Below are 27,264 nucleotides of genomic sequence, written 5' to 3'. Positions count from 1 at the left end.
GCATCATTTCTATTGCTATACTCTCAGGTCTGTTGATTCTTTCTTCCAGCTGAAATCTACTGTTGGGCCCCCGAAGTGAATATTTCATTTTTGTTGTTATACCTTCCAATCCCATAGTTTCAGTTTGCCCTTTAAAAAAATCATTGCTATTTCTTTACTGGTGTTTTCTATTTGATGAAACATTGTCATTATATTCTTCTTTTACTTCATTAAACATTATTTTCTTTAGTTCTTTGAACATATTTATAATAGCTGCTTTAAAGGCTTTGTTAAGTCTGGGCCCTCTCAAAGGCAACTTCTGTCACTGATGTTTTTTTCTTTGTATAGGTTATACTTTTCTGTTTCTTTGCATGTCTCATTTTTTGTGGAAGATTAGAGATTTTAGATACTACATTGTAGCAACTCTGGATACTAATCCCTCTCCCCAGTTCTCCCTGAGCTTATTGTTTATGTTGTTTACTTACTTATTTGTTTGTTTTCTTTTTTGAGACAGGGTCTCACTCTGTTGCCCAGGCTGGAGTGCCGTGGTGCAATCACAGCTCACTGCAGCCTTGACCTCCCCTGCTCAAGTGATCCTCCTGCTTCAGCCACTCAAGTAACTGGGACTACAAGCATGCACTATGTTGTTTTTTTTTTTGAGATGGAGTCTTGCTCTGTCACCCAGGCTGGAGTGCTGTGGCACAACCTCAGCTCACTGCAAGCTCTGCCCGCCAGGTTCATGCCATTCTCCTGCCTCAGCCTCCTGAGTAGCTGGGACTACAGGTGCCCGCCACCATGCCTGGCTAATATTTTATATTTTTAGTAGAGACGGGGTTTCACCATGTTAGCCAGGATGGTCTCGATCTCCTGACCTTGCCCGCCTTGGCCTCCCAAAGTGCTGTGATTACAGGCATGAGCCACTGCACCCAATGCACTATTTGTTTTATTTTTGTTTTTATAGAAATGGGTTTCATCATGTTGCCCAGGCTGGTCTTGAACTCCTGAGCTCAAGTGATTCACTGCCTCGGCCTCCCAAAGTGCTGGGATTACAGGCATGAGCCCCCGTGTTCTGACCTCCTTTATTTGTTTAATGATGTGGATTAACTATTTCAGCAAAGTCTATTTTCTTTGCAGTGTGCAGCTTCTAATATCACACCTCAGGTGGTGCAGCCTTGGACCTGTGTACAGTCACCCTAAGAATGCAGTGTTTTCCACAGGGCTGTCTTGACTTTCTCCTTCCCTAATCTGTCTGTTAAGCTCTGCGCCTCTGCTGGTCTCACACCCAACTATTAGCCTCCACTAACTGCAGGCTAATTGTTCTACTGTTGTCAAAAATGCTCTGGGGGCAGTAACTGCGCTATCTGCTTTTCCAGGCCAAGCTCCTCCAGTGTGTGCTATCTTCAGGGGTATCCATAAACATGCTTAAGAAACCAAAAAGTACATTATTTGTTATGAGTTTTAAAAAGATAATTACACCTGGCCGGGCATGGTGGCTCACACCTGTAATCCCAGCACTTTGGGAGGCTGAGATGGGCGGATCACGAGGTCTGGAGATCGAGACCATCCTGGCTAACATGGTGAAACCCCATCTCTACTAAAAATACAAAAAAATTAGCCGGGCGTGGTGGGGGGGGCGCCTGTAGTCCCAGCTACTCGGGAGGCTGAGGCAGGAGAATGGCGTGAACCTGGGAGGCGGAGCTTGCAGTGAGCTGAGACCTCGCCACTGCACTCCAGCCTGGGCGACAGAGTGAGACTCCGTCTCAAAAAAAAAAACAAAAAAGAAAGAAACAAACAACAACAACAACAACAACAACAAAAGATAACTACATCTAGCCAGAATAGTGAATCTTATAACCCTCTAAGACAAACCTAAGTAAACTCTTACAAAGATACAATGATGTAAAAACACAAAAATCTGCCATGCAGATACTCACTGGGGTAAAGCCTCTTCCATAACTTTCGTTTTCTGAAACAGACAAACAAAAAACCCAAAAACCTAAAACATAAACAATAGGAATAAAAAAGGGGGTCTGCTTTCTAGTTCCAAGCTCCTGCAGCACTCGGAGGTCAATAACTTTCCCTTCCAGTCCCCTTGGGTGGTTTCACTTCAGAGTGCCTCCAGTAAAACATCTCCCTGTGAATAAATGGCTTTCCCTAGCACCCAAGAGGGCAGATTTTCAGCAAATTTGTTGACTGTGTGTGTCAGGGGGAAGACACCAGTGAGTCCCCCTGGTGTAGCAGTTGAGCAACTTCTTTGCCAGTTCAGCAAATTCACACTATGCCCTTTCCAACAAGAGCTGGGTCTCAGCCCTATGGGTGGAAACGGGGTCTTTCTTGGGTGCTGTATTTAAGCCCTAGGGGTAGTGGTATTTTCTTATACATATAATTTCTATATTCTCCTTTTTTTTTTTTTTTTTGAGACAGAGTCTTGTTCTGTTGCCCAGGCTGGAGTGCAGTAGTGTGATCTCGGCTCACTGCAACCTCCAGCTCTCAGGTTCAAGCGATTCTCCAGCCTCAGCCTCCCAAGTAGCTGGGATTACAGGCATGTGCCACCATGCCTGGCTAATTTTTGTATTTTTGGTAGAGAGGGGGTTTCACCATGTTGGCCAGGCTGGTCTTAAACTCCTGGCCTCAAGTGATCCTCCCACCTCGGCCTCCCAAAGTGCTGAGATTACAGGTGGGATTACCACTGTGCTTGGCCCAAATTAAAATTTCTAAAATTTTCAGGCTCAAAGCCTATTTCCCAAAATGGTTACAATCATTTCTTTCTCTCTTAGAAGAAAGTAACGTGGATAAAAATTGTCCCCAAACTAGCCCTTGGCACCATTTTTAGAGGCGGAATATGAGGCTGGATAAAGCCCAGTTTTGTCTGCAATGGCATTCCTCTCTCCCGTCCCAGGACCCCAGAAGATTATTAATACCAGAAAACACGCCATCTTTGCCCTGGTCTGGCCAGAGGCCCAGAGGGTGCATAGGCGGTGACACAGTGAGACCTTGTTTCAAAAAACAAAACAAAACTGGGGTTAGGGCAGCTAGCTAGGGAGCTGGGGTGAGATGTGCTGTGCTCACCCTAACCATACTCTGACGAGGAAAGCTGGTGAAGTCTCCTATCTTACAGTTGAAAGGTCAGGCCCTGGAGGCCTATATAACCCATATGAGATCTCTTTCTAGGGTTCCCAGGAGCCGAGATGCCCATCTGAGCCTGATCTTCCTGAAGATCTTTGGGAAGCTCACCTTCCAAGACTCCCCATGATGAGCAGCATTGATTTTTCTGGGTCCCCACATTGCTTAGGGAAACAGGTTCCTCCAGCTCCCATTGGCAACATTTTGTGCTTACCCTGAGAAGCTGGGTCAGGCCACTGTGCCAGGTGTCAGGCTTAGCCCAGAGAGAGTGAGGTGGAGGAGGCCAGCCAGGTCCTCTTCACATAAGCTCTCAGGCAAGCTCCTCAGGGCAGCAGCTCCTCAAGGCCCCAGGAACATGGCTGTCCCATGGCTAGTGCTACTCCTGGCATTGCCCATCTTTTTCCTGGGGGTCTTTGTCTGGGCTGTCTTTGAGCACTTCCTCACCACGGATATCCCTGCTACCTTGCAGCATCCTGCCAAGTTGAGATTCCTGCATTGCATATTCCTCTACCTGGTCACTTTGGTGAGTTTACTTTCAGGCCACGTCGTAACCTGGGGGCTTCTTCTCTTGTTCTCAGTACCTTACCCTCTTTTCCCTCTTTCACTTCTCTTCTGTCTCTCTCTCTCTTCAGACTCCCTCAAGATAGACTTGTCTCTTCTGTATCTGCTATTCTGTTTGCCTCTCTCTTCCCTCCCTCCGTTCCTTCCCCCTTCCCATAGCCTGCCTGCCTTTCTTCCTCCCTCCCTTCCTTCCCTCCTTCTCTCCCTCCCTTCCTTCCTTTTTTCCTTCTTTCCTTCCCTCCTTCCCTCTCTCCTTCCTTGTTCCCTCATTCTCTCCCTTCCTCCCTATTTCCTTCCTTCCCTCCCTCCCTTCCTTCCTCCCCTCCTTCTCCCCTCCTTTCCTTCCTTTTTCCCTTCTTTCTTTCTCTCCCTCCTTCCTTCCTCCTTCCCTCTTTCCTTCCTTCATTCTCTCTCTTCCTCCCTATCTCCTTCTTTCCCTCCCTCCTTCCTTCTTTCCCTTCTTCCTTCCTCCCTATCTCCTTCCTTCCTTCCCTCTTCCCTCCCTCCGTCTCTGTCTCCCTCCCTCCCTCCCTCCCTTCCTTCCTTCCTTCCCTCCTTTTGTTCCTTTCTTCCTTCCTTCCTTCCTTCCCTCCTTTTGTTCCTTTCTTCCTTCCTCTCTCCTGCTCTCTCTAACTCCCTTCCTTTCTTCCTTTAGCATCAAACATTTACCGAGTGCCAATCACTGGGCTCTTTTCTGAGAATTCAAAAACAATTTCAGACCCAGTTCCTGCCTTCCCCGGGCTTGCGGCCTGACAGCTCCTGCACCTTCTCCAGCCGCACACACTTTCGCCCTCGGTGCACTGACTTACCTACAGGTTGTTTCTATTTTATTTTACTTTTTTGAGACAGGGTCTTGCTCTGTTGCCCAGGCTGGAGTGCAGTGGTGCAATCATGGCTCAGTGCAGCCTCAACCTCCTGGGCTCAAGCTACCCTTTCCATCTCAGCCTCCCAAGTAGCTGGGACTACAGGTGCACACCACCATGCCCGGCTAATTTTTGTACTTTTGGTAGAGACAGGGTTTTGCTATGTTGCCCAGGCTGGTCTAGAACTCCTGGGCTCAAGCAATCTGCCTGCCTTGGCCTCCCAAAGTGTAGGGATTGCAGGTGTGAGCCACTGCACCTAGCCTCACAGGTGTTTTTTTCCTTATTCATCTCTGTAAGCCCAGTCCCACTCACAGAGCCTGGTATCTGGTAGGTGCTTACTTTTGTTGATATACATGAATTTACCCAGCATTTCTGAGTGGTCGTGCCAGCCAGGCTCTGAGCAGGGCTTGGGGATTGGGGGTTTGGGGTGGACCAGCACGCACCCAGAGTTGCAGTGGATTTGGAAACAATGGTTTGACATCTTGTTTGTGGCAGGCAACCTGAGTTAACACCAATGTCCTGACCCTGGGTGGAGACCTTATAGAAGCCAAACAGCTCCTACCGATTCCAGGGCAGCTGTGGAGGAGGATGAGGAGGCTACGCTTAACTGACAGCAGGGCTTAGGAATAAGGAAGAGAGACAGCAGCCGGACTGCCTGAGTGTGTGTCCCAGCTCTGTCACTCACTTGGTGTGCGGTCCTGCGCCGTTTACTTAACCTCTCTGTGTCTCAGTTTCCTCATCTGGGAGGGTTAATATGTTTAGAGATGTTTAGTGAATTCATAAAATACATTTCTGTGCTGCTGGAAGTGTTCCCCATGGGTTACAAAAACATTCTCTAAAAGATCACTTTTAGAGACACCGACAAGTTCAGTGTGCTATGGCATCAATGCCACTGACACAAGGAGACAGGGCAAGGATGTAGGAAGTACTCTTGTCCTCTCATTTGGAGAATGCAATCAGCCTGGAATTAGGCAGTCTCAAGCCAGTGGCTGCAATCCACATGGAGTTACTAGTTGGGTTAGAGCCCCAGGATTTAAAACGAGGGCCTAAGATGTTCAGGTGGCCCAGAGAAATGGAGATTTTTCTAACTGTCAGTGTTTCTCCTCAAAAGTAGCCCACAAGCTAAGCATCTACTGATGACAGCTCCTACGGCCTGCTCACAGGGGACTCTAAGATGGGTCTGCAGCCGCTGAAAGGGTGGATTCAGCTTGTGGCGTCCTCTCTCGATCCCTCCAGCACTGGGGCCTCCCGGGGCACCCTGCCCATCATGGGGTGATGATGATGAGGATGAGGACATGCAGTAGTGAATGTTCATTCGGTTCCAGAGGACAGATAGACAACACAGGAACAAGAAGTTTAGGGAGGACAAGGAAAAAGCTAAAAAGAGTCTATGGCCAGGAAATCAAGAGCTTTGTTTTGGTATCAGACCACCCTCTGAGCCCTGAACCCCTCACTTACTTGTTTTGTGGACTCATGTTTTTGTGCCTTTATTTTCTTCTCTGAAAAGTGAGGATTTTTTTTTTTTTTTTCTGAGACAGGGTCTCACTCTGTCACCCAGGCTGGAGTGCAGTGGCGTGAACACGGCTCACTGCAGCCTCCACCTCCTGGGTTCAAGTGATCCTCCCACCTCAGCCTCCCACGTAGCTCAGACCACAGGCGTGCACCATCACATCACGCCTGGCTAATTTTTTGATATTTTGTACGATGGGATCTTGCTACGTTGCCAAGGCTGATCTTAAACTCCTGGATTCAAGCAATCCTCCTGCCTTGGCCTCCCAAAGTGCTAGGATTACAGGCGAGAACCACTGTGCACGGCCCTGGGGAGGCTTTTTATAGGGCGACATGGGGATTAAATGAGAAAAGCACTGAAAATGCACAGCACAGTGCTGGGTGCTTAGAAAGGCTCAATAAAAGTCAATTATTCATAGTATGCTTATCAAGTCCCTGAAGGCAAAGATGTAGCATTTCTTGAAATTATTATAGATTTAAAAGTTGCTATGAATGATTTCAGCCTTACTAAAATATATAAACAGTAATATAACAAACACCATTGCTTTTCTTTTTCTTTCTTTCTTTTTTTTTTTTTTGAGACAGTCTCAGTCTCTCACCATGTAGGCTGAAGTGCAGTGGCACAATCATGGCTTACTGCAGCCTCGACATCCTGGGCTCAGGTGATCCTCCCACTTCAGCGTCCTGAGTAGCTAAGACTATAGGCGCCTGCCACCATGCCCAGATAACTTTTTTGTATTTTTTGTAGAGACCAGGTTTTGCCATGTTGCCTAGGCTGGTCTTGAACTCCTGGGCTCAAGAGACCCACCTGCCTTGGCCTCCCAAACTGTTAGGATTACAGACATGAGCCACTCTGCCCAGCCACTATTGCTTTTCTGTTTTTGTTTTTGAGATGGAGTCTTGCTCTGTCACCCAGGCTGGAGTGCAGTTGCGCAATCTCAGCTCACTGCACTGAAACCTCTGCCTCCCAGGTTCAAGTGATTCTCCTGCCTCAGCCTCCCGAGTAGATGGGACTACAGGTGCATGCCACCACGCCTGGGTAATTTTTTGTATTTTTAGTAGAGATGGGGTTTCACCGTGTTAGCCAGGATGGTCTTGATCTCCTGACCTTGTGATCCACCCGCCTTGGCCTCCCAAAGTGCTGGGATTGCAGGCATGAGCCACCGCAGCCTGCCTGCTTTTCTTTTAAAGGACAAATGATGCAATATTTGTCAAGGAGTTTCAACAGCTATTTAAAATTCTGGACCCAGATATTTCTTTCTTTCTTTTTTCTTTCTTTCTTCCTTGTTTTTTGAGATGGAGTCTCACTCTGTCGCCCAGGCTGAAGTGCAGTGGCATGATTTTGGCTCACTGCAACCGCCACCTTCCAGGTTCAAGTAATTTTCCCACCTCAGCCTCCTGAGTAGCTGGGACCACAGGCATGCACCACCACGCCTGGGTTTTTTTTTTTTTTTTTTTTTTTTGTATGTTTTGTAGAGATGGGGTTTCTTCATGTTGTCCAGGCTGGTTTTGAACTCCTGGGCTCAAGCAGTCTGCCAGCTTCGGCCTCCCAAAGTGCTGGGATTACAGGTGTGAGCCACCACGCCTGGCCACTGGACCTCAGATATTTTTAAAATCTCGATGCTCCCATGTATAATCTTAATAATCAGTTTTCCTCTCTGCCTCTGTCCTAAGTTACCAGCTATAGAAAATGTGGACTCAGAATTGGAAAACCAAACCAAAACCAAAACAAAGTAACTTCGTGGCATAGCTAGTGGCCATCACACAGTACAGTGTGATGTTAAACTTTCCGGGGTAGTGCGATGCCTATGGAGGTTTAACATCACACTGCATTGTTCAAAATTCCCTAAGCAAATATTTCCTGTTCTAGATGCTGGAGACAGAGGGGAAGGTGCTGAGACCTTTGCTCATGAGAAGCATTTGGTTTGGTGGTAGGAGCAAACATGGGTGATCATATCCACACAGTAAAGCCCCAGAGGAGTTCTAAAGAAATCTTTAGAGGCAGAGGTTGCAGTGAGCTGGGAATGTGCCACTGCACTCCAACCTGGGTGACAGGATACTGAGGGCCTCCAAGAACGCAGTGGCCATTACTATGAGAGGGAGGAGGATGGCCCCATGTAAACATGACTCTTGAGCCTGGATATGAAAGTCAGTTTGGTGTCCAACCACCTGCTGAACAGGTAAGAAAGGCTCCCAGGAAACAAAGGGAGACATGGAGAAGCCAACAGTGTGTGGGCAAACAGGGCAGACAGCTGGGGAGATTAGGGCTGGGGCCAGCCTACCCCGACAACAGGTGCCACGACTTAGGGAGCTCACAGCTGAGCAGGTGAAGATCCATGCTGGTACGACATAGAGGCCTGGGGTTTTCAGATATGGGTCAGTTGATGGGAAAAGCAGGTGACATCCACCTTGCAGATCAACTCGTTCTCCTCCAACTAAAGCAGGGAAATCATTATTTTGTTTGGAGTTCCTTTAGGAGGACCTCTTCATGGAGGGAACCGATTGGGGTAGTCCGTGGGACCTAGACAAGACCCAGTGGGTGCAAGCAAGAGAAAGGGTGGGGCTCACACTGGCCAGGACCCACTGGGGAGACACTCTATGTAAGTGGTCACATCCCATCCTCACACCTCATCCTTGGACCATACACACCATGCTTCTCATTTTGTAAACAAGGGAAATTGAAGCTCAGAGACAGTGATGCCCAAGGCTTTTCAGTTCATTGGAGTTTGGGTTCAGACTTGAGCTTGGATAGGTTTGGCTCCAAAACCCAAGCTCTTTCTTGGTTAGCAGTTGAGAACACAAATTTTGCATCTTACTTGTTGAACAACCCTGGGCAAGGAACTTGACCTTGGCATGTCTTAACTTCCCGATCTGTAAAATGGAGCTGATAATTGTGCCTGACTTAGAAAGGTTGCTGAGAAGTTTAATCAAGTTAATGATCCAAGCCACTTGGACCAGTACTGGCACATTGTAAAAGTCTAATAAGTATCAGCTGTTCTTGTTCTTGTTATTCTTATCATTCCTTGCTGTTTTCCTTATGACAAAGACACACTCCAAATGTGAGACCTGTGGGAGAGATTATCCAGAATCGCTGAAATGTACTTAGTATATGAAATATGACACCTTGTAACTATATTTCATGAAATATTAAGATGTTGAATTGTTTATAAGTAGAGTGACCATATTAGTTTAAAAACACATTACTCCCTTGACCTGAGCCCACAACAGACATCCCTAATTGATCACGTTGCTCTTTTTCATTGAACATGGACACAGTTAGGAATCCTTCCTAACCCGGAAGAATGATGTGTTGATACAGGTGAGGAACTATCTTTGCATCCCAGGCTGGGGAGAGTCCAGCACAGAGCTATAGAGAGGGAAGTTGCTGGCCAGTTGCCTTGGCCAATTGGCTTTTCTTTTTTTTTTTTCCCCGAGATGGAGTCTGTCTCTGTTGCCAGGCTGGAGTGCAGTGGCGTGATCTTGGTTCACTGCAACCTCTGACTCCCAGGTTCAAGCGATTCTCCTGCCTCAGCCTCCCGAGTAGCTGGGACTACAGGTGCTTGCCACCACGCCCAGCTAATTTTTGTAATTTTAGTAGAGATGGGGTTTCACCATGTCGGCCAGAATGGTCTTGATCTCTTGACCTCATGAGCCGTCCGCCTCGGCCTCTCAAAGTGCTGGGATTACAGGCGTGAGCCACTGTGCCCGGCCAACAATTGGCTTTTCTAAGTCAGTGGCTTCTTCCCAGTCAGCCCCAAGCTAGGCTACCCTTTGGCAAATTCACATCATTATTCAATCAAGAGCCTTTGGGGAGAAAAGTTGGAAAACCCAGCCCTCTACCTGGACACAATCCAGAGCCCATGGATTCCTGAAGAGCCCCCTGTACCTACAGGAGGCAGGTGAGAAACTGAAAACATCCTAACAATTCTAAGTGTCAGGGAATCTACCATCCAGATTCTAACCTCTCCTAACGTCTGGCTTTCTTTTGTTATCTCCAACAGGGGAATATATTTGAGAAGCTGGGAATTTGCTCCATGCCCAAATTTATTCGTTTTTTACATGATAGCGTAAGAATTAAAAAGGACCCTGAACTTGTGGTGACCGACCTGCGTTTTGGGACGATACCCGTGAGGCTGTTCCAGCCCAAGGCAGCATCCTCCAGACCCCGGCGAGGCATCATCTTCTACCATGGAGGGGGCACAGTATTTGGGAGCCTGGGTAAGGGGCTTCCCTGTGGCTTTGTAGAGGAAGGGCCTCATCTGCATGCATAGCCTAGCTCATGCCTCCCGCAAGAACCCTTCTACAGTAGCTTAAAGGAATCAGTTGTTGGAGATTTTTATAGTGTTAATAGCCCAGACTAAGGGCTTTGGGCTCAGGTCATGTGGCAGCCGACATGGGAATCCTTTTCTTTTCTATAATATGATGGTCTCAGTCAAGATGGGGACAGCAGTGTCATGGTGGGGCTGTCGCAGAGGCTGTGGATTCCTCTCTCCCCTTTCTACTCATAGTCATTGGCCTGCCCTGTCTCATTTACAATGATCCCAAACCCATGTATTTCCCTTTAGCTCTGCAGTATCATCATGACCCAAGACCCCATCCTTGCTTGCCTGCCTCCTTGCACCCCAGCCTCCCAGCCACGGGTCTCCCTGGTTCACCTCTCGCCCCTCATATCTGGTCCCCATCCAGCAGCTAGAGGGATTTTTTTTGTTTGTTTGTTTGAGACGGAGTCTCGCTCTGTTGCCCAGGCTGGAGTGCAGTGGCGCGATCTTGGCTCACTGCAAGCTGCGCCTCTCGGGTTCACACCATTCTCCTGCCTCAGCCTCCCAAGTAGCTGGGACTACAGATGCCCGCCACCGTGACTGGCTAATTTTTTTTTTTTTTGTATTTTTAGTAGAGACGGGGTTTCACCGTGGTCTCAATCTCCTGACCTCATGATCCACCCGCCTTGGCCTCCCAAAGTGCTGGGATTACAGGCGTGAGCCACCGCGCCCAGCCTTCCAGAGGGATCCTTTAAAAATACAAGTCAGAGCTTGTCAGTCCTGCACTTAAATCTCTCCTGTGCCCTTCCATGAAACCCAGACTCCTCCCACAGCCTCACCTGGGTCACCTGTGGTGTCCCTTACCCGTTCACTCAGCTGCAGTCCCAATACGTGTCTATCTGCTGCAGACACTTCAGCTCCTTCTCACCACCATTCTCCACCTGCTGTTTCCTCAGTCTCAAAAGATACCCTTCCCACCCCTGACATTGCATGGCTGACTACGCCTGGTTATTTCAGGTGTATCTCAACTGTCCCTCCCCAGAGTTGTCTTGATGCCAGTGGGCTGGGGGATGTCCCCAAAGGCCAGTGGCACCTCCAGCTGGTGTCCCTGCTCTTGAAACCGTTGTGAGAATGAATTCAAGGACAAGTCAGAAAATAGTGAAAATACAGAGATTTGTTGCAAAGGGAAAAGTACACACTCAAGAAAAGGGAGTGGGATGGACTCAAGAGAGACAGGCGCAAAGAAATGCTACCTTTATGCATTTCTTTAACCAAGAGGTGGACTATTCATGAAAATTCTTGGAAAAAGGTGACGTTTTCTCGGAACTGTGGTGCCACCCATTTGTACACCAAATATGGTGTCCCCATAACTGTCCTGTCGCTGGTGGGTGTGTGTTTAACATGTTAATGAACACATAAGGAGGTCCTAGGAGAAACCCAGGTCCAATCCAGTGCCATGTTGGGTCCAGTTGGTCTTAGCCAGCTTGGTCCACACCCTGGCTTTTCAGGGTTTTATCACCTTCTGCAGCTATTTCAGCAGTTTCCTTTTGCTAGTCATGTGAAACTGCTGCCTGGAATTTTCTATTCTTCTGCGACCACCCTGTATAATTCCTATCTCATTTTTTTTCCCTCAGAGATTTCCATCTCCTATACTTAGGGGTTGATGACGGGAGAGGTCAGTCTTCAGTATCTACTTTCTGCTGATTAGGGGGTCTTGGCCCCGCCTAGTGTAGGCTTGGAAATCTCTGGGGTCCTAGCCTATGGGTCCCAAGGGTGGGTCATCAGGAGGATCTGAATCTGAGGGAGGGATTGGTTGGAATCCTGCAGGGCCATCCTTTTGACATGGAACTGTTGCAATCTGTTAGGTTGGTGTGAAAGTAATTGCGTTTTTTGCCATAAAAGGCAAAAACCATTTGCGCCAACCTAATAGAAGACATAAACTTTACAAAGAGATTAAACAAGCAAGGACCCAAGATCAGAAGTAATAAGACAGCTATTAGAGGACCCAGGAAAGGTAGGACTCATGTCACACTTGGTAGGTATCCCTGGATGGAGTCCCATGTGGTTTCAGCAGTGAGGTTATTGAAATTATACAGCCAGATAGCCTGTTGGTAAAACTTTGAGCATGCAGTGCAGCTAATCCTGAATTGTTGATATAAGAACAACAGGTATGGTTTATTACCACACAAACCCTTCTGAGGGGTTTATGCTCTGGTCCTGTTAGGGCCTTGTACAATGGCTTAGTAATGAGTGCAAATCCTGGGATCCAAATCCTGTAAAACCTTGGCACACCCAGGAAAGTTCTAAGTTGCTTCTTTGTTTGTGGAGGTCCTACCTTCAAGATTGCCTCCTTTCATTTGATGGACAAGGTCTGGTTCCCTGGGCTTAGGATGTGCCCCGAATATTTTACTTTACTTCAGGTTTAGAAATCTGGGCCTTGGATGAAGAGAACTTATACCCTCTTTTTCCCAGGAAGTTTAGGACCTGAATGCCATTCTTCTCTGAGTCCTCTCAGAGGGACTGCATACAAGGATAACATCCACTTATTAGAGTATCCCCCCGTTCCTAGCTCTAGCTCCCTTGATTCTCATGCCAAGGGATTTACAAACACGTGAGTCCTATCCCCAAAGCCTGGAGGCAGTACCATCCAGGTGTGCTGCTGGGAAATAGTAGTTCCAGGACTAGTCCACTCAAAAGCAAACAAATACTGAGATTCAGGGTGCAGAGAGAAACCATCCATAAGATCTAATACCATGAACCAATTGGTGTCTCCCAGTATTTGGGTAAATATGGTATAAAGATTTGGCACTATAGGATGTAAGAGAATTACGGTCTCATTGTAAGTCTTGAACTACTGTTTCGTTTTTGGACAGGAAAGACAGGAGTATTACAAGGAGATCGGCCTGGAACCAGGAGGCCATGTTTTAACAACTTCTCAATTAGAGGTTGCAGTCTTTGCCTGGCTTCTGATTTGAGAGGATATTGATCCTCGTATGGGGAATTATTTTTGTCTTTTAAAGAGATGATCACTGACTGAGCATGTATTGCTTTGCCAGGAGTTTCTTGGTTCCATACTTGTGGGTCTACTTGAGACCTTACTTCGGTGTGTGAGTGGGTCTCCTGTTTTTCTGAGGCTGATTTAGAAGCAACAAGCATTGCCAATAAGGAGGGCTTTCTAGGGCCTGATAAAGTGACTTCATTTATTGGGATGGCTAGGAAGTCCCATCCCTGTGGGGGTTCAGTCAGGCTGATGGGAAAAATTTTAGTTATAATAGCCACAAACCTTCTTGGAAGGCCTGAAGGTTTTTGCAAAAATCTCAGGACAAGATTATGGCTGAAGGCAACCTAATCCTTACCTTGAGTAAATAGCTTAAAGTGAGTACAAAGAAAGATGGAATAGTTTATCTAAATAGCTTGTTTACTTATGTGGTCCTAAGACTAACCTTTGATCATTCATGGGCAAGACGGCCCTCTCCGGGGTAGGGGCGACCAGGTTAATTACCCACAGGTGTGTTGACTCAAGCCTTTGTCGATTAATCTTTACTGAATAAATATGAGTCTCGCTGGCTGGTCAGGGCCATGGCCACTGACTCTTTACAGCACCTTGCTCAGTGTCTGTAAGTGGCTCAGATGCTCAGCTGGACTGGCAAAGCAGAATATCTGTGTCAGTGCATGTTATTCATCCGTTGTTGGGTCAGGGTCTCGCACATCCCAACAAACAAATGGGACATTCTGGCATAACTAGAAACTCATGAGTTACTATATATACTATATAGACTATACTGTCTATAGTCCTAGGCTGCAGCTCAGGGGTAAAGTATAGCACTTTGATTTTGGGGTGCCATCAACACCTGTGATACTAGCTTTTGGAGGATAAGGGCCCAGGGTGGCTGTTTAGGAGAGAGTAACTGGCCCCTGAATCAATTATGAAATTAATATTTTTACCAGCCATGTCAAGAGTCACCGAGGCTCTTCAGTTGTGATGACCATGATTTTTGTGGGGGCTGCCAGGAATCTCAGGCCTCTTCAGTTCTCAGTTATGGCCATTATGGCATCGGGTGTCCTTCTCTCCCTTCAGAGGTCAGGGCAGTCCCTTTTCCAATGGTCCTTCTGCTTGCAGTGAGGGCAGGGTCTAGGTGGGCTCCCTGGCTGGGACAGTCATTGCTCCAGTGTCCCAGCTTTTCACATTTGAAGCAGTAACCACTGCCTGCAGGTTTGCTGTTAGGCCTGTTTGACCCATGACTGAAGCTTCCCTCTGGGTAACCCTGGGTTTGTGGGGCACTGGTTGCCGAGTTACAATGACGGCTATCATTTGGGCCTGCTCTTCATCCCATTGTTTGCCATGCCGGGTCTTTTCAGCCTTTTCAGCCCCGTCCCTATTATTGAATATCCTAAAAGCTACATCAAACATTTGATTAATAGGCATTTGGAGTTCCAAAGCCAATTTCTGTAATTTTCTCCTGACGCTGGGCACTGACTGGCAAGAAAGGGTTCTGATAAAGAGCCACGAAGGCCTATATATATGGTATTTCAGTCCATTTCTCCCGACATTTACAAAAAAGACCTAATCACAAGATGGTATTAAAATTTAGGGTTTCATTCTCTGGCCATTGCACCCTATTTTCCAACTTATACTGGGGCCAAATGGTGTTATAGAAAGAAATGAGTTTCTTCTAAGCCCATCAAGTTTAAAATTATTCCAGTTTTTAAGAATGTGTCCCAAAGGGGAGTTGGCAGAGATGGAAAGTTACCCATGGTCTTGGCTTGTCCTTGGCATGACTTGAGAGAGAAGGGGAAAATAAGAGTATGGTTCCCTCATGGATGGACTGGTCCTGGCATTTTATGAAATGTCTCTTGTGATTGGCCAGCTCCATGTTCACGCCAGGGAGACAAGCATCCCAGTTCCCTTGGCTGGCTGCCTCAGTGTCCAGGAATCCCTGGAGCCCTACTGTCCTCAGCATCTAGGCATCCCTGGAGTCTCAGTGTTGCCCAGGCATCCATGGCACCTGGGGCTTTGGAAATGGGAAGGTCGAGAAGGGCAAGCTGTGGGCCTGCAAGCTTGCTGATATCCATCTGAACATTTACCAACAGGTAAAGCTTGGGAGTAGAGGTAGAGATGATTCCGTATGGCCAAAAAATAGGGACCTTGAAGGGAGCACTTGGCATTCCAGAGAACAGTGTCTAAGGGGCCTATCCTGCTGTGTCTAAAGAGTTCACTAAGCTTTCGGGTGAAGTGTGAGGAAGAAGCACGAGAAGAGAAAATCACAACAGTAGGGTTTAAAGAAAGACAAGGAGAAAACATTTCCCAACTAGTGTCAGTGTCTTGGCACAGCTGGTCCCTTGGGAAAACAGAAGACCCTTCCCAGGAAAAAGTCATAGTGCTCCTTGGAAACCATCCATCCACTGCCTGGTATGGGTTTTTACCCTACCACCCTCATTAGCCTCATGTCAGGGAGGACCATGGTGCCTCAAAGCTACTCAGTGTAAGGCTGGGCATGGTAGCTTATGCCTGGAATCCCAGCACTTTGGGAGGTTGCGGCAGGTGGACTGCTTGAGCTCAGGAGTTCAAGACTGGCCCTGGCAACATGGTGAAACACCCCTTCTCTACAAAAAATACAAAAGTTAGCTGGGCATAGTCCCAGCTACTCAGGAGGCTGAAGCAGGAGGATTGTTTGAGCCCGGGAGGCAGAGGTTGCAGTGAGCTGAGATCACACCACTGCACTCCAGTCTGGGTGACAAAGAAAGACTGTCTCAAAAAAAAAAAAAAAAAAAAAGAAAAAAGAAAAAATGGAACAAACAAAAACCAAAAGTACTCTGTGTAGGTTGAAAATTTCTCATCTCTGCTTGTCACCCATCAGGGTGAATTGGGTTTTCCAGCCTGAGAGAGCAGCAGGGAGGCAGGCTGTAGTTAGCTCCAAGAAACAAGGAAGAAACTAGTAATTCCAGAGAACAAGAGGACTCAAACTGAGGTTGGAGCAGGACTTACCAATTGCCAGTGGTTCTAAAATGGTAGTGATGATGTTCCTGACTGGCTCGCCACAAAGATGATACTGCTGGTCTGGGGGAGGTCCCCAAACGCCAGTGGGACGTTGACCCTCACCAATGTTCAGGCTCTTGACACTATCATGAGAATGAATTCAACGACGAGTCAGAAAATGGTGAAAGTACAGAGATTTATTGCAAAGGCAAAAGCACATAGTCAAGAAAAGAGTGCAGGCAGACTCAAGAGAGACACGCGCGAGGAGAATTGGGGCTGCTACCTTTATAGGTTTCTTTAACCAAGGGGTGGAATATTCATGAAAATTCCTGGAAAATGGCGGAGTTTTCTCGGAACTGTGGTGGCACCCATTCGTACACCAAATATGGGTGTCCCAGAACTGCCATGGTACTAGTGGGTGTGTGTTTAGTATGTTGATGAGCATAGAAGGAGGTCCTAGGAGAGACTCAGGTCAAATCCAGTGCCTTGTTGGGTCCAGTCGGTCTTAGCCAGCTTGGTCCACACCCTGGCTTTTCAGGGTTTTATCAGTCTCTAGCTTCTGCAGCCATTTCGTTTCCTTTTGCTTATTGTGTGAAACTGCTGCCTGGAATTGTCTTGTCTTGTCCTCTTCTCTCCTTCTCTCTGTCTTTCCTTCCTTCCTTCCTTCCTTCCTTCCTTTCTTTCTTTCTCTCTCTTTCTTTCTTTCTTTCTTTCCTTCTTTCTTTCTTTCTTTCCTTTCTTTCTCTCTTTCTTTCTTTCCTTTCTTTCTTTCTTTCTTTCTTTCTTTCCCTCTCCCTCTCCTCCCTTCCTCACTCCCTCCTCCTCCTTCCTTCCTTTCTTCCTTTCTTTCTTTCTTTCCTTCTTTCTTTCTTTCCTTTCTTTCTCTCTCTCTTTCCTTCTTTCTTTCTTTCCTTTCTTTCTCTCTCTCTTTCCTTCCTTCTTTCTTCCTTCCTTCCTTCCTTTCTTTCTTTCCTTTCTTTCCTTCTTTCTTTCTCTTTCCCTCTTTCTTTCTTCCTTCCTTCCTTTCTTTCTTTCCTTCCTTCCTTCTTTCTTTCTTTCTTTCTTTCCCTCTCCCTCTCCTCCCTTCCTCTCTCCCTCTCCTCCCTTCCTCACTCCCTCCTTCTCCTTCCTTCCTTCCTTTCTTCCTTCCTTCCTTCCTTTCTTTCTTTCTTTCCTTTCTTTCTCTCTCTCTTTCCTTCCTTCTTTCTTCCTTTCTTTCTTTCTTTTTCTTTCTTTCTTTCTTTCTTTCTTTCCTTCTTTCTCTTTCCCTCTTTCTTTCTTCCTTCTTTCTTTCTTTCTTTCTTTCTTTCTTTCTTTCTTTCTTTCTTTCTTTCTTTTTCTTTCTTTCTTTCTTTCTTTTCTTTCCTTCCCTCTCCCTCTCCTCCCTTCCTCACTCCCTCCTTCTCCTTCCTTCCTTCCTTTCTTTTTCTTTCTTTCTTTCTTTTGAAACACAGTCTTACTCTGTCACCCAGGCTGGAGCACAGTTGCATGATCTCAGCTCACTGCAACCTCCACCTCCCGGATTCAAGTGAGTATCGTGCCTCAGCCTCCCAAGCAGCTGGGATTACAGGCGCGTGCCACCACACCAGGATAATTTTTGTATTTTTAGTAGAGACAGGGTTTCGCCGTGTTGGCCAAGCTGGCGTCGAACTCCTGACCTCAGGTGATCCTCCCGCCTTGGCCTCCCAAAGTACTGGGATTACACGTGTGAGCCACTGCGCCCGGCCTGGAATTTTCTGTTCTCCTGTAACTACCCTGTGTTATTCCCGTCTCAGCCTCCCTGGACATCTTATCTAAGAACTCTCCCTGCTGACTGCTGCCCTGCCCTGCACCCCTGTCTCCACCCCCGGCGCTGATGCTGCCCTGCCCTGCACCCCTGTCTCCACCCCCGGCGCTGATGCTGCCCTGCCTTGCACCCTGGTCTCCACCCCTGGCTTCATCCTTGTTAATTTTCTTCAGGTACTTGACGCAGTCGGAGCTCATTTTGTTCTTTCATGGGTTTCCTTATTTAGTACTTGACTCCGCCCACTAAAAATGAAGAGTGCAGGAAGTTTTGTTTGTTGCTGGATCCCCAGTGCCTGTTTTCATTTTTTGAATTGAATGAATGAATGCACGAATAAATAGATGGATGGATGGGGAAATAAGTGGATGAAAGAATGAGCTTGCGAATGAACAAATGGATATGGATGTATGGACCGATGCATGGACATGTGCGAGAAAAATTTGCCCACAGGAAAACGCGGGCTTCTCCTGGTACACAATTTCCCCGAGATTAGGATGTACTGCCACCTGGTGGTAGAAGTGACGATGGACAGTGTCTAGCTGGATCTGTTGTCATGGGAACAGAACCCAGTTCCTGGCCTCATGGACCTGACAGTCACCTGAGGGAGTTGGACACTGAAGTTATTGCAGATCATGATAACACAGGTGGCATGGAGAATGACTCACAGCATCATTCCGATTTAGCTCTTCTCATCAGAGAAGTCAGATTTGAGCTCAGGCTCAATGGATGAAGAGGATCTGGCCCTTTGGAAGCCAGAGAAGAGCCTTCTAAGTGAGGGCCGGGGCTAGAGGGAGGCACTTGCTTCAGGCTCCAAATTCAGAGGATGCCAAAACATTCATTAATCAAGATAAGTAATATTTTAATGCAATGTTTAAAAAACAAATATTAATGCAAAACAATTATGATGAAGAAAATGTCAAAATGTATACACAGGCAGGACTCAACAGGGCAGAGCAAGTGTGCAAGTGAAAAGTAGAAGCCTGTTTATATACATATATATATTTTAAGGACAGGGTCTTGCTCTGTCACCCAGGCTGGAGTGCAGTGGCATGATCACAGCTCACTGCAGCTTCCAACTCCTGGGTTCAAGTGATCCTCCTGCTTCAGCCTCTCGAGTAGCTGGGACCACAGGCATGCACCACCACCCCCAGGTAATTATTTATGTATTTGTTTGTTTATTTTGAGACAGGATCTCACTCTGTTGTCCAGGCTGGGGTGTAGTGATGCAATTATGGCTCACTGCAGCCTCAACCTCCTGGGCTCAGGTGATCCTCCTGCCTCAGCCTCCTGAGTAGCTGGGACCACAGGCATGTGCCACCGTGCCTGGCTAATTTTTAAGTTATTTGTAGAGATGGGTTTTCCCTGTGTTGCCAGGCTAGTCTTGAACTACTGGGGTCAAGTGATCCGCCCACCTTGGCCTTCCAAAGTGTTGGGATTACAGGAGTGAGCCACCGTGCCTGGCCTAATTATTTTTACAGAGATGGGGTCTTGCTATATTGCCCAGCCTGGTCTCAAACTTCTGGACTCAAGTGATCCTCTTGCCTTGGCGTCCCAAAGTACTGGGATTACAGGTGTGAGCCACTGCACCCAGCCAAGCCTATTTAAAATTTTGATATTTTGTTCAACATACAATTTTTTGGCATTAATTGTGATTTCTTAATTGCATCCAAATGTTATTTTTCTGTATGGCTGAGTGTTGTGCGGCTCCCTTGATTTTGCACCCAAGGCGATGTCTTGCCTACCTCACCGTAGTCCTGGCCCTATTAAGTCTTAAGTGGAAGGGACAGTAAGTGCAAAGCTCTGAAACAGGCACGACCTGACATGCTTGGGAAAGGAGGAATGTCTAGGTTACATCGGGAAGATGACACCCAGGTTGGCCCCGATCATGGCTAGCAGAGGTCTCCACTTTGGCTGGGCCTTAAAATCACCTGGGAATTTTAAAGTCATATTCACAACCAGATCGCACCCCAGGCTAAGTGGGCAGGACCCAGGCATCAGCATTTTTTTTTTTTTTTTGAGATGGAGTCTTGCTCTGTCACCCAGGCTAGGGTGCAGTGGTGTGATCTCGGCTCACTGCAACCTCTGCCTCCTGGGTTCAAGCAATTCTTCTGCCTCAGCCTCCTGAGTAGCTGGGACTACAGGCATGTGCCACCATGCCCGGCTAATTTTTGTATTTTTAGTAGAGACGGGGTTTCACCATATTGGCCAGGTTGGTATCAGATTCCTGACCTCGTGATCCGCCCACCTTGGCCTCCCAAAGTGCTGGGATTACAGGTGTGAGCCAGGGCATCAGTATTTTTAAACAGCTCATCAGATGACTGCAGTGTGCAGCCAGGACTTAGACCCACCAGTATGGAAACTTCAACTTAGGGGCTGACAGCTCTGACTCAATTTAGACCCCTCTGTGCCTCTGGCTCCATTCAGAACCATTGTCACCTCCCTCGAAGAGCATTAATGAAGCATGCACCCACTTCAGCAACCTCCCCCCAACCCTGGAATTACCTGGTATGACTTAGAAAATCCTGATGCCTGAGCTTCCACCCTAGAGATTCTGATTTAATTGGTTTGAGGTTTAGCCTGGGCCCGAGGACTTGTAAAAACTCCCTAGTACGTCTATGTATGGCTGAAGTTGAGAACGACTACATTAGAAGTGTATTTGGCAGTGATTCTGTGTCTGCCACTGTGCTAGTATGTTCCACGTACTCATATTAATGGACCTGCCTCTGAGAACTTCATATGCACCACTCTGCTAATAGAAACATCCCGTCTAACCCTTGTTTATTTCTTGATCAATATAAATATATAGTTATTATTAACATCCTAGGGCAGGCATGCCTAATTTCCCTTGGTTTTGTCCATTTCCGATCACTAAGATTTCCAGGTTCCCAGTTTCCTCCACTGTAAAATAAATGTTGCAGAAAGTGAGCCCCAAGATGAATTCGAGTCCCAAAATTCAGGAGGTTGGGGACAGATGTATGATTTGGCCTGGCTTGTTGGCTCTGCCCAGGCAGAGGAGGCAAGGATAGAAACAGAGAGGATGCCACACCCCACACCAAGACTGTCAGCTGGCTCTTCCTGGGGGCTGTGGTGAGATGATTTGGGTCCTACTCATGCGCTGCTGCTCTGACTGTTTTTGTCTTGCAGATTGTTACCATAGCCTGTGCAATTATCTGGCCCGGGAGACTGACTCTGTACTTCTGATGATTGGGTGAGTTGCTGGAGACAGCTGGTAGTTTCCACAGGGGTGAGAGGAGATAGGGTAAGTTCGTGGGTGATTTGTAGATCAGAGAGGCCCTAACTCCCAAGAGGCAACTCTTGGACACACATCCACAGAGACAGGCGCAGCAGTGCTTGAAAGAGCAAAAACCTGGAAGCAACCCACACGTCCATGAACAGGGGCGTGCATGAATAAACCGCAGCACAGCAACTGTTAGATTACATAGCCATGAAGATATGGATTTTTCCATAGCCATTTAAATAAATGAACTAGAAAGGTGTACCATATTGCAAATGAATCTTAGTAGTATAAAACTAAGTGAAAAATGTTCAAAAAATTACAGAAAGCCTGATACTCATTTTGCAAAGGTAAAAACGTTAAAACCAAAAGAATACTTTCGAGGAATACACATAGACACAACAAGACAATGTAACATAGAAAGAAAAAAATGATAGATACAGGATTCAGGGTAACCATTCATTAAGTTGGAGGGGAAGCAAAATGGCATGATGGTGGGGTTGGTGAAGGTGATGGGCAAGATTCTGGCTGTTGTTTGGGGTGATGGTTCTGCAGGTGCTTATTGCATTGTTAAAAACTAACTAAGCTTCTGGTCCTACAGGAACTAGTGTTGAGAGGGTCTTAAGATACAACCCTGGTCCTATAAAAACAAAAGGGAGATGGGGGCATCTTTAGAGTGGATGGAGGGGGCAGTAGGGGCTACTCACTAGGATTCTGGTTCTTGGCCCAAGAGATCTCACATCACTGGGAAAGAGTTTAGAGAAGGCCAGTGAGAGAAATTAAAATCTGCCTTTTTAGATTCTACCTGTACAGTGGACCTCCTCAAACCTTAGCTGCCTCTAGGCTTTGGTAGACAGAATAGCTGTGTGACTTAAACAAAGTCACTTAACATCTCTGGTCCTCTCTGATGAGATTGAGGAAGCCAGCACATTCTAGTATTCATCAGCATACCTCCCAGGTGGCTTACCATTGTGTCTGAAATTCCACCATTACAGTCTATGTCACCAAAGGCCTTTGTGATAATAAAAACATCCCTTGAACAGGTAGCACATAAAGGTATCAATAAGCACCTGCATTAATACCTTGTAGGAAATTGCTTAGGATACCATTATCCCAGATACTTAGACCTGGTGCACGGCCCAGGGCAGTTTTGATAGAGTGGCTGATGGAGCTGTGTGCACAGATAAGGGCTTCCAGGAGGCTCCAGGGAGACAGTAGATGAGAGGAGACTCCCTGAGAGACACTGAAGGGAGGGAGATGTCTAAGGCCTGGATGGGACTCCCCACCCGAGCTCTTGCAGAAGATGGGTCTTTTGACCTTTGGTTCTGTGAAGCCTTCACCTCTGGGTGAGTTTCTCAGTTTGGGCTGCTATAACAAATTACCATAGATGGGGCAGCTTAAACAACACTTTGATTTCTCACAGTTTTGGAGGCTAGAAGTCCAGGACCAGGGTGTCAGCATGGTCAGGCTCTGGTGAAGACCCTTTTCCAGGCTGTAGACTGCCAGCTTCTCCTTGTATCCTAGCATGGCAGAAAGAGAAGCCAGAGAGCTCTCTCCAGCCTCCTTCATAAGGGCACTAATCCCATTCATGAGGGCTCCACCCTCATGACCTGATCACCTTCCTAAGGCCCCACTTCCTAATACCCTCACATTGCAGTGTAGGATTTCAGCATGGGAATTTTAGGAGGACACACACATTCAGTCTATCGCAGTGAGCCAGAGAGAAGTGCACGGAGGCACAGGAGAATTTCTGCCTCTTTCTGGCAGGTCAGAGATTTTGCCAATAGAAAGTACCTAATATTTGTTATCTCCTTCATCATGTTGGAGTCATATATTCAACATTTGGTGAGGTGTATTCATTTCTAGAGATGGGAAAAGGAAAGCTGAGGTTTGTACTCTCTGCTACCAGGTGCAGGGGCCACCTCCCTGCAAGGACCCTCTAAGAAGCATGTGTTTTGCCTGAGATTAACTGGGAACCTGCTTTGATAACATTGATAGATTTATCAATGTATTGACCATCTAGGAAATGGGCAATAAGATTATTGAGCAATAATTGTTTCCTAGATGGGCACTATATTATGCTGCAATCAGTCAAACTCTATTTTGAAAAAAGAGGCATTAAATTAACTTTTAAAGGAAACAAAATTCAAGGTCTAACAGAAGGCAGTGTTTTCAAACTGGTTCTTTTGAACCCTAGGGTTCCCTGTGATGCCTTAGAGGCAGCTATGGAGGTCAAAGAAGAAGAAGAGTGAGGGCTTATGTTCCTTATTCATGGGCAAAACCAGAACAACTGCATTTGTTTATTTTATACAATGGGACTCTTATATAATTTTTTTCTTCGAAATGAAAAAAATAACTTTGTCATTCTAAGTTGAAAGCCACTAGTCTAAGGTGTTATTTTTCCTTATGAGCTTCTTCCAAATTTAATGTGATGATTAGAATATACCTTTTTGATGTTTTCTTTTCTTTCTCTTTTTTCTTTTGTTTTCTTTCTTTTTTTTTGAGATGGAGTCTCACTCTGTCTCCCAGGCTGGAGTGCAGTGGCACAATCTTGGCTCACTGCAACCTCCACTTCCTGGGTTCAAGTGATTCTCCTGTCTCAGTCTCCCGAGTGCCTGGGATTACAGGCTCCCACCACCACACCCTGCTAATTTCTGTATTTTTAGTAGAGATGGGGTTTCACCATGTTGGCCAGGCTGGTCTTGAACTCTTGAGGTCAAGTGATCCTCAGCCTCCCAAAGTGCTGGGATTACAGGCGTGAGCCACTGCCCGACCTTGATGTTTTCAATGATAGATTGTAAGAACAGAAAAGATGATTGGCAGCAACTTCAACTTAACATTTAAGAGAACAATTGTTTAGATAAACTCTCTGCTCCAATCAGTTAAGCCAAACTGTTTCTATTTTTTATTCATTCCTTTCTATTATCTTAATCTCAATTTATGCATTAATTAGCTTGTTCATTACTGTTTTTAAAAGCTCATTTTAAAGTTCCTTTTCTTTGCCCTTGAATTTCTTTGAGGGGACATACTTCGGAAACCAAACCTCAGGATACTTAAGATCAACCCCCTAGTGTTCTTCACCAGCCACTGGCACCTGGGTCTTCTGCAGCTTGAGCTGTGGGTTTCCAGGCTAGCTTTCCGTCTCTACATTACACCTTCAGAACACTCCCTGCCCCTCTTGCCTCCCACACTGGAGTGCAGTGGTGTAATCACAGCTCACTGCAGCCTCAACCTTCTGGGCTCAAGCAATCCTCCTGCCTCAGCCTCCTGAGTAGCTGAGACTACAAGTGTGTGCCACCAGGCAATTCTTTTAAATTAGATTTTTGATTTTTTTTTCGTTTTGTTTTTGAGATGGAGTCTCACTCTGTCGCCCAGGCTGGAGTGCAGTGGTGCGATCTAGGCTCACGGCAAGCTCCGCCTCCTGGGTTCAGGCCATTCTCCTGCCTCAGCCTCCTGAGTAGCTGGGACTACAGGCTCCCGCCATCACGCCTGGCTAATTTTTTGTATTTTGTTTAGTAGAGACGGGGTTTCACCGTGTTAGCCAGGATGGTCTCGATCTCCTGACCTCGTGATCCACCCACCTCGGCCTCCCAAAGTGCTGAGATTACAAGCGTGAGTCACCGTGCTCGGCCTAGATTTTTGATTAAAAAAAAAATTCTGCCTGAAAGTAACTTCCCCTTGACTTTAACTTTAGTGTTCTCTCTCCCTTTCCCTACAGACAAGCAGTGGGACTGGTAGTGGTTTCATTTGCCTTTTTTTCAGCCATTGCTGGTTGTTTTGCTCCCAAAGCAAATAGTTTCAATGAAAACAAAGTTGCATCAGCTCGTATAGAGTTTACGGGAAGCCGACAGAGCACAGGTTTAGAGTTAAGAATCCTTGCCTGTATGACTCTAGGCAGGTTCTCCACGTGCTCATAGGAAGACAATGGGGATAAAATCCTTACTTCATAGGGTTATTCTGAGGATTTAATCAGATATAGTCTCGTAAGGGGGTTGAGGATTCTGTTGAAACAGCTCCCTAGCAACACTGTCCACACTGGCCTAGTGTTGCTCCCTGTTTTGGTTTTAGGTACCGCAAGCTTCCTGATCACCATTACCCTGCCATTTTCCAAGACTGCATGAATGCCTCCATTCACTTCCTGAAGGCCCTGGAAACCTATGGGGTGGACCCCTCCAGGGTTGTGGTCTGTGGAGAAAGCGTCGGAGGCGCAGTGGTGGCCGCCATCACCCAGGCCTTGGTGGGCAGATCAGATCTTCCCCGGATCCGGGCTCAGGTTCTGATTTATCCAATTGTCCAGGCATTCTGTTTGCAGTTGCCATCCTTTCAGCAGAACCAAAATGTCCCATTACTTTCCCGGAAGTTCATGGTGATTTCTCTGTGTAACTATCTGGCCATTGACCTCTCCTGGCGTGATGCCATCTTGAACGGCACTTGTGTACCCCCAGATGTCTGGAGGAAGTACGAGAAGTGGCTCAGCCCTGACAACATCCCCAAGAAATTTAAGAACAGAGGCTACCAACCCTGGTCTCCCGGCCCTTTTAATGAAGCTGCCTATCTAGAAGCCAAACATATGCTGGATGTAGAAAATTCACCCCTGATAGCAGATGATGAGGTCATCGCTCAGGTTCCTGAGGCCTTCCTGGTCAGCTGTGAGAATGACATACTCCGTGATGACAGCTTACTCTATAAGAAGCGCTTGGAGGACCAGGGGGTCCGCGTGACGTGGTACCACCTGGAGGATGGTTTTCACGGATCCATTTTCTTTTTTGATAAGAAGGCTCTCTCTTTCCCATGTTCCCTGAAGATTGTGAATGCTGTAGTCAGTTATGTAAAGGGCATATGATAGTAACCCTGGGGCCCCGAGGAGGAAGGGGCAAGTATGGACTCTACCAGAAACTGGGTGCTTTAGTGAGTTCTATTTTATTGACTAAAGAGGTGCTACATCAATGCTTGGGGCAGCTGGGAAGGGTGAGAAGTAAGCTAACAGTCTTGCTTAGTATTCAAGAAAATCTAAACTGTGTCTGTTTCCTTCCAGCACTAACAATGTCCATTGCTGGATCTAGCGACATTCTCTAACATTTCCATTCAGGTGAAATAAATATCAAAAGGAGAAAAAATGCCTTTAAAAATTTCTCAAAGCCCCAACATATAAGATCTGTGCAGAATAAATGCCAACAACTGGTCATACTGTCAGTGGTGAATCTGTATCCATGAAGACAAAGCATTGCTGGAGGGGGCATCTAATTGTTCCTGCGGCCAAAGGTCACTGGGTCAAATCTCGACTTTGATTGGCTCCAGCTGATCTGAGAAATGCTGTTGCAATGAAATTCTACCCTTGACAATGAAGATCTCAGAGGGGATTGTGGGAAAGAGACAGACAGGGAAAGAGGCAAGAGGAAAGGAACAGAAGAAAAGGGTGGGCTCTGGGGAGCTGTGAGCTTTGCCTGGGCTCAAGTCTTTAATCTGAATTCCAAAAGCAGACCACTGGGTACTAACAGGCAGGTTCACCAAGTCAGGGATGTCTTGGGAACCTTTGGATGCCATCTGGAATATGGAAACTGCATTTCCTAAGGCAGTAAGGTGCTAGCCTCTTTTCTTCGATGAGCTTGTATATTGTTCTCACTTTTTTTTTTTTGTTTTGAGACGGAGTCTCACTCTGTCACCTAGGCTGGAGTGCAGTGGTGCAATCTCGGCTCACTGCAACCTCTGCCTCCCGGGTTCAAGCGATTCTCCTGCCTCAGCCTCCTGAGTAGCTGGGATTACAGGTGCATACCACCAAGCCTGGCTAATTTTTGTATTTTTTAGTAGAGATGGGGTTTCACCATGTTGACCAGGCTGGTCTCGAACTCCTGACCTCGTGATCCACCCACCTTGGCCTCCCAAAGTGTTGGGATTACAGGCCTGAGCCACCATGCCAGAGTACTCTCACTTTTATAAAGAACCATGCCATTGCTTAGCCATGCCAATTTCTCTGC

The 27,264-nt window shown here is 46.7% G+C and overlaps 1 protein-coding gene across 1 annotated transcript; it reads left to right on the top strand.

Moving 5' to 3' along the window:
• The first annotated feature begins 3,005 nt into the window (after positions 1–3,005).
• AADACL4 (arylacetamide deacetylase like 4) lies at positions 3,006–26,472 on the top strand. The gene is made up of 4 exons (XM_002811480.4): positions 3,006–3,625; positions 10,037–10,253; positions 21,199–21,262; positions 25,358–26,472. Exons 1-4 carry the CDS (start codon positions 3,458–3,460, stop codon positions 26,130–26,132), a joined length of 1,224 nt encoding a protein of 407 aa, XP_002811526.3. The 5' UTR covers positions 3,006–3,457; the 3' UTR covers positions 26,133–26,472.
• The last annotated feature ends 792 nt before the right edge of the window (positions 26,473–27,264 follow it).

This window comes from Pongo abelii, chromosome 1 (assembly GCF_028885655.2).
Source record: "Pongo abelii isolate AG06213 chromosome 1, NHGRI_mPonAbe1-v2.0_pri, whole genome shotgun sequence".
Classification (NCBI taxonomy): domain Eukaryota; kingdom Metazoa; phylum Chordata; class Mammalia; order Primates; family Hominidae; genus Pongo; species Pongo abelii.
This window is presented reverse-complemented; position numbering and strand designations above follow the sequence as displayed.

Excerpts from the sequence above, each read along its gene's own strand:
- AADACL4 (XM_002811480.4), top strand. The coding sequence starts at position 3,458 with ATGGCTGTCCCATGGCTAGTGCTACTCCTGGCATTGCCCATCTTTTTC. Across the intron at positions 3,626-10,036 it reads TCCTCTACCTGGTCACTTTG|GGGAATATATTTGAGAAGCT; the intron begins GTGAGTTTACTT and ends TATCTCCAACAG. Across the intron at positions 21,263-25,357 it reads TCTGTACTTCTGATGATTGG|GTACCGCAAGCTTCCTGATC; the intron begins GTGAGTTGCTGG and ends TTTTGGTTTTAG.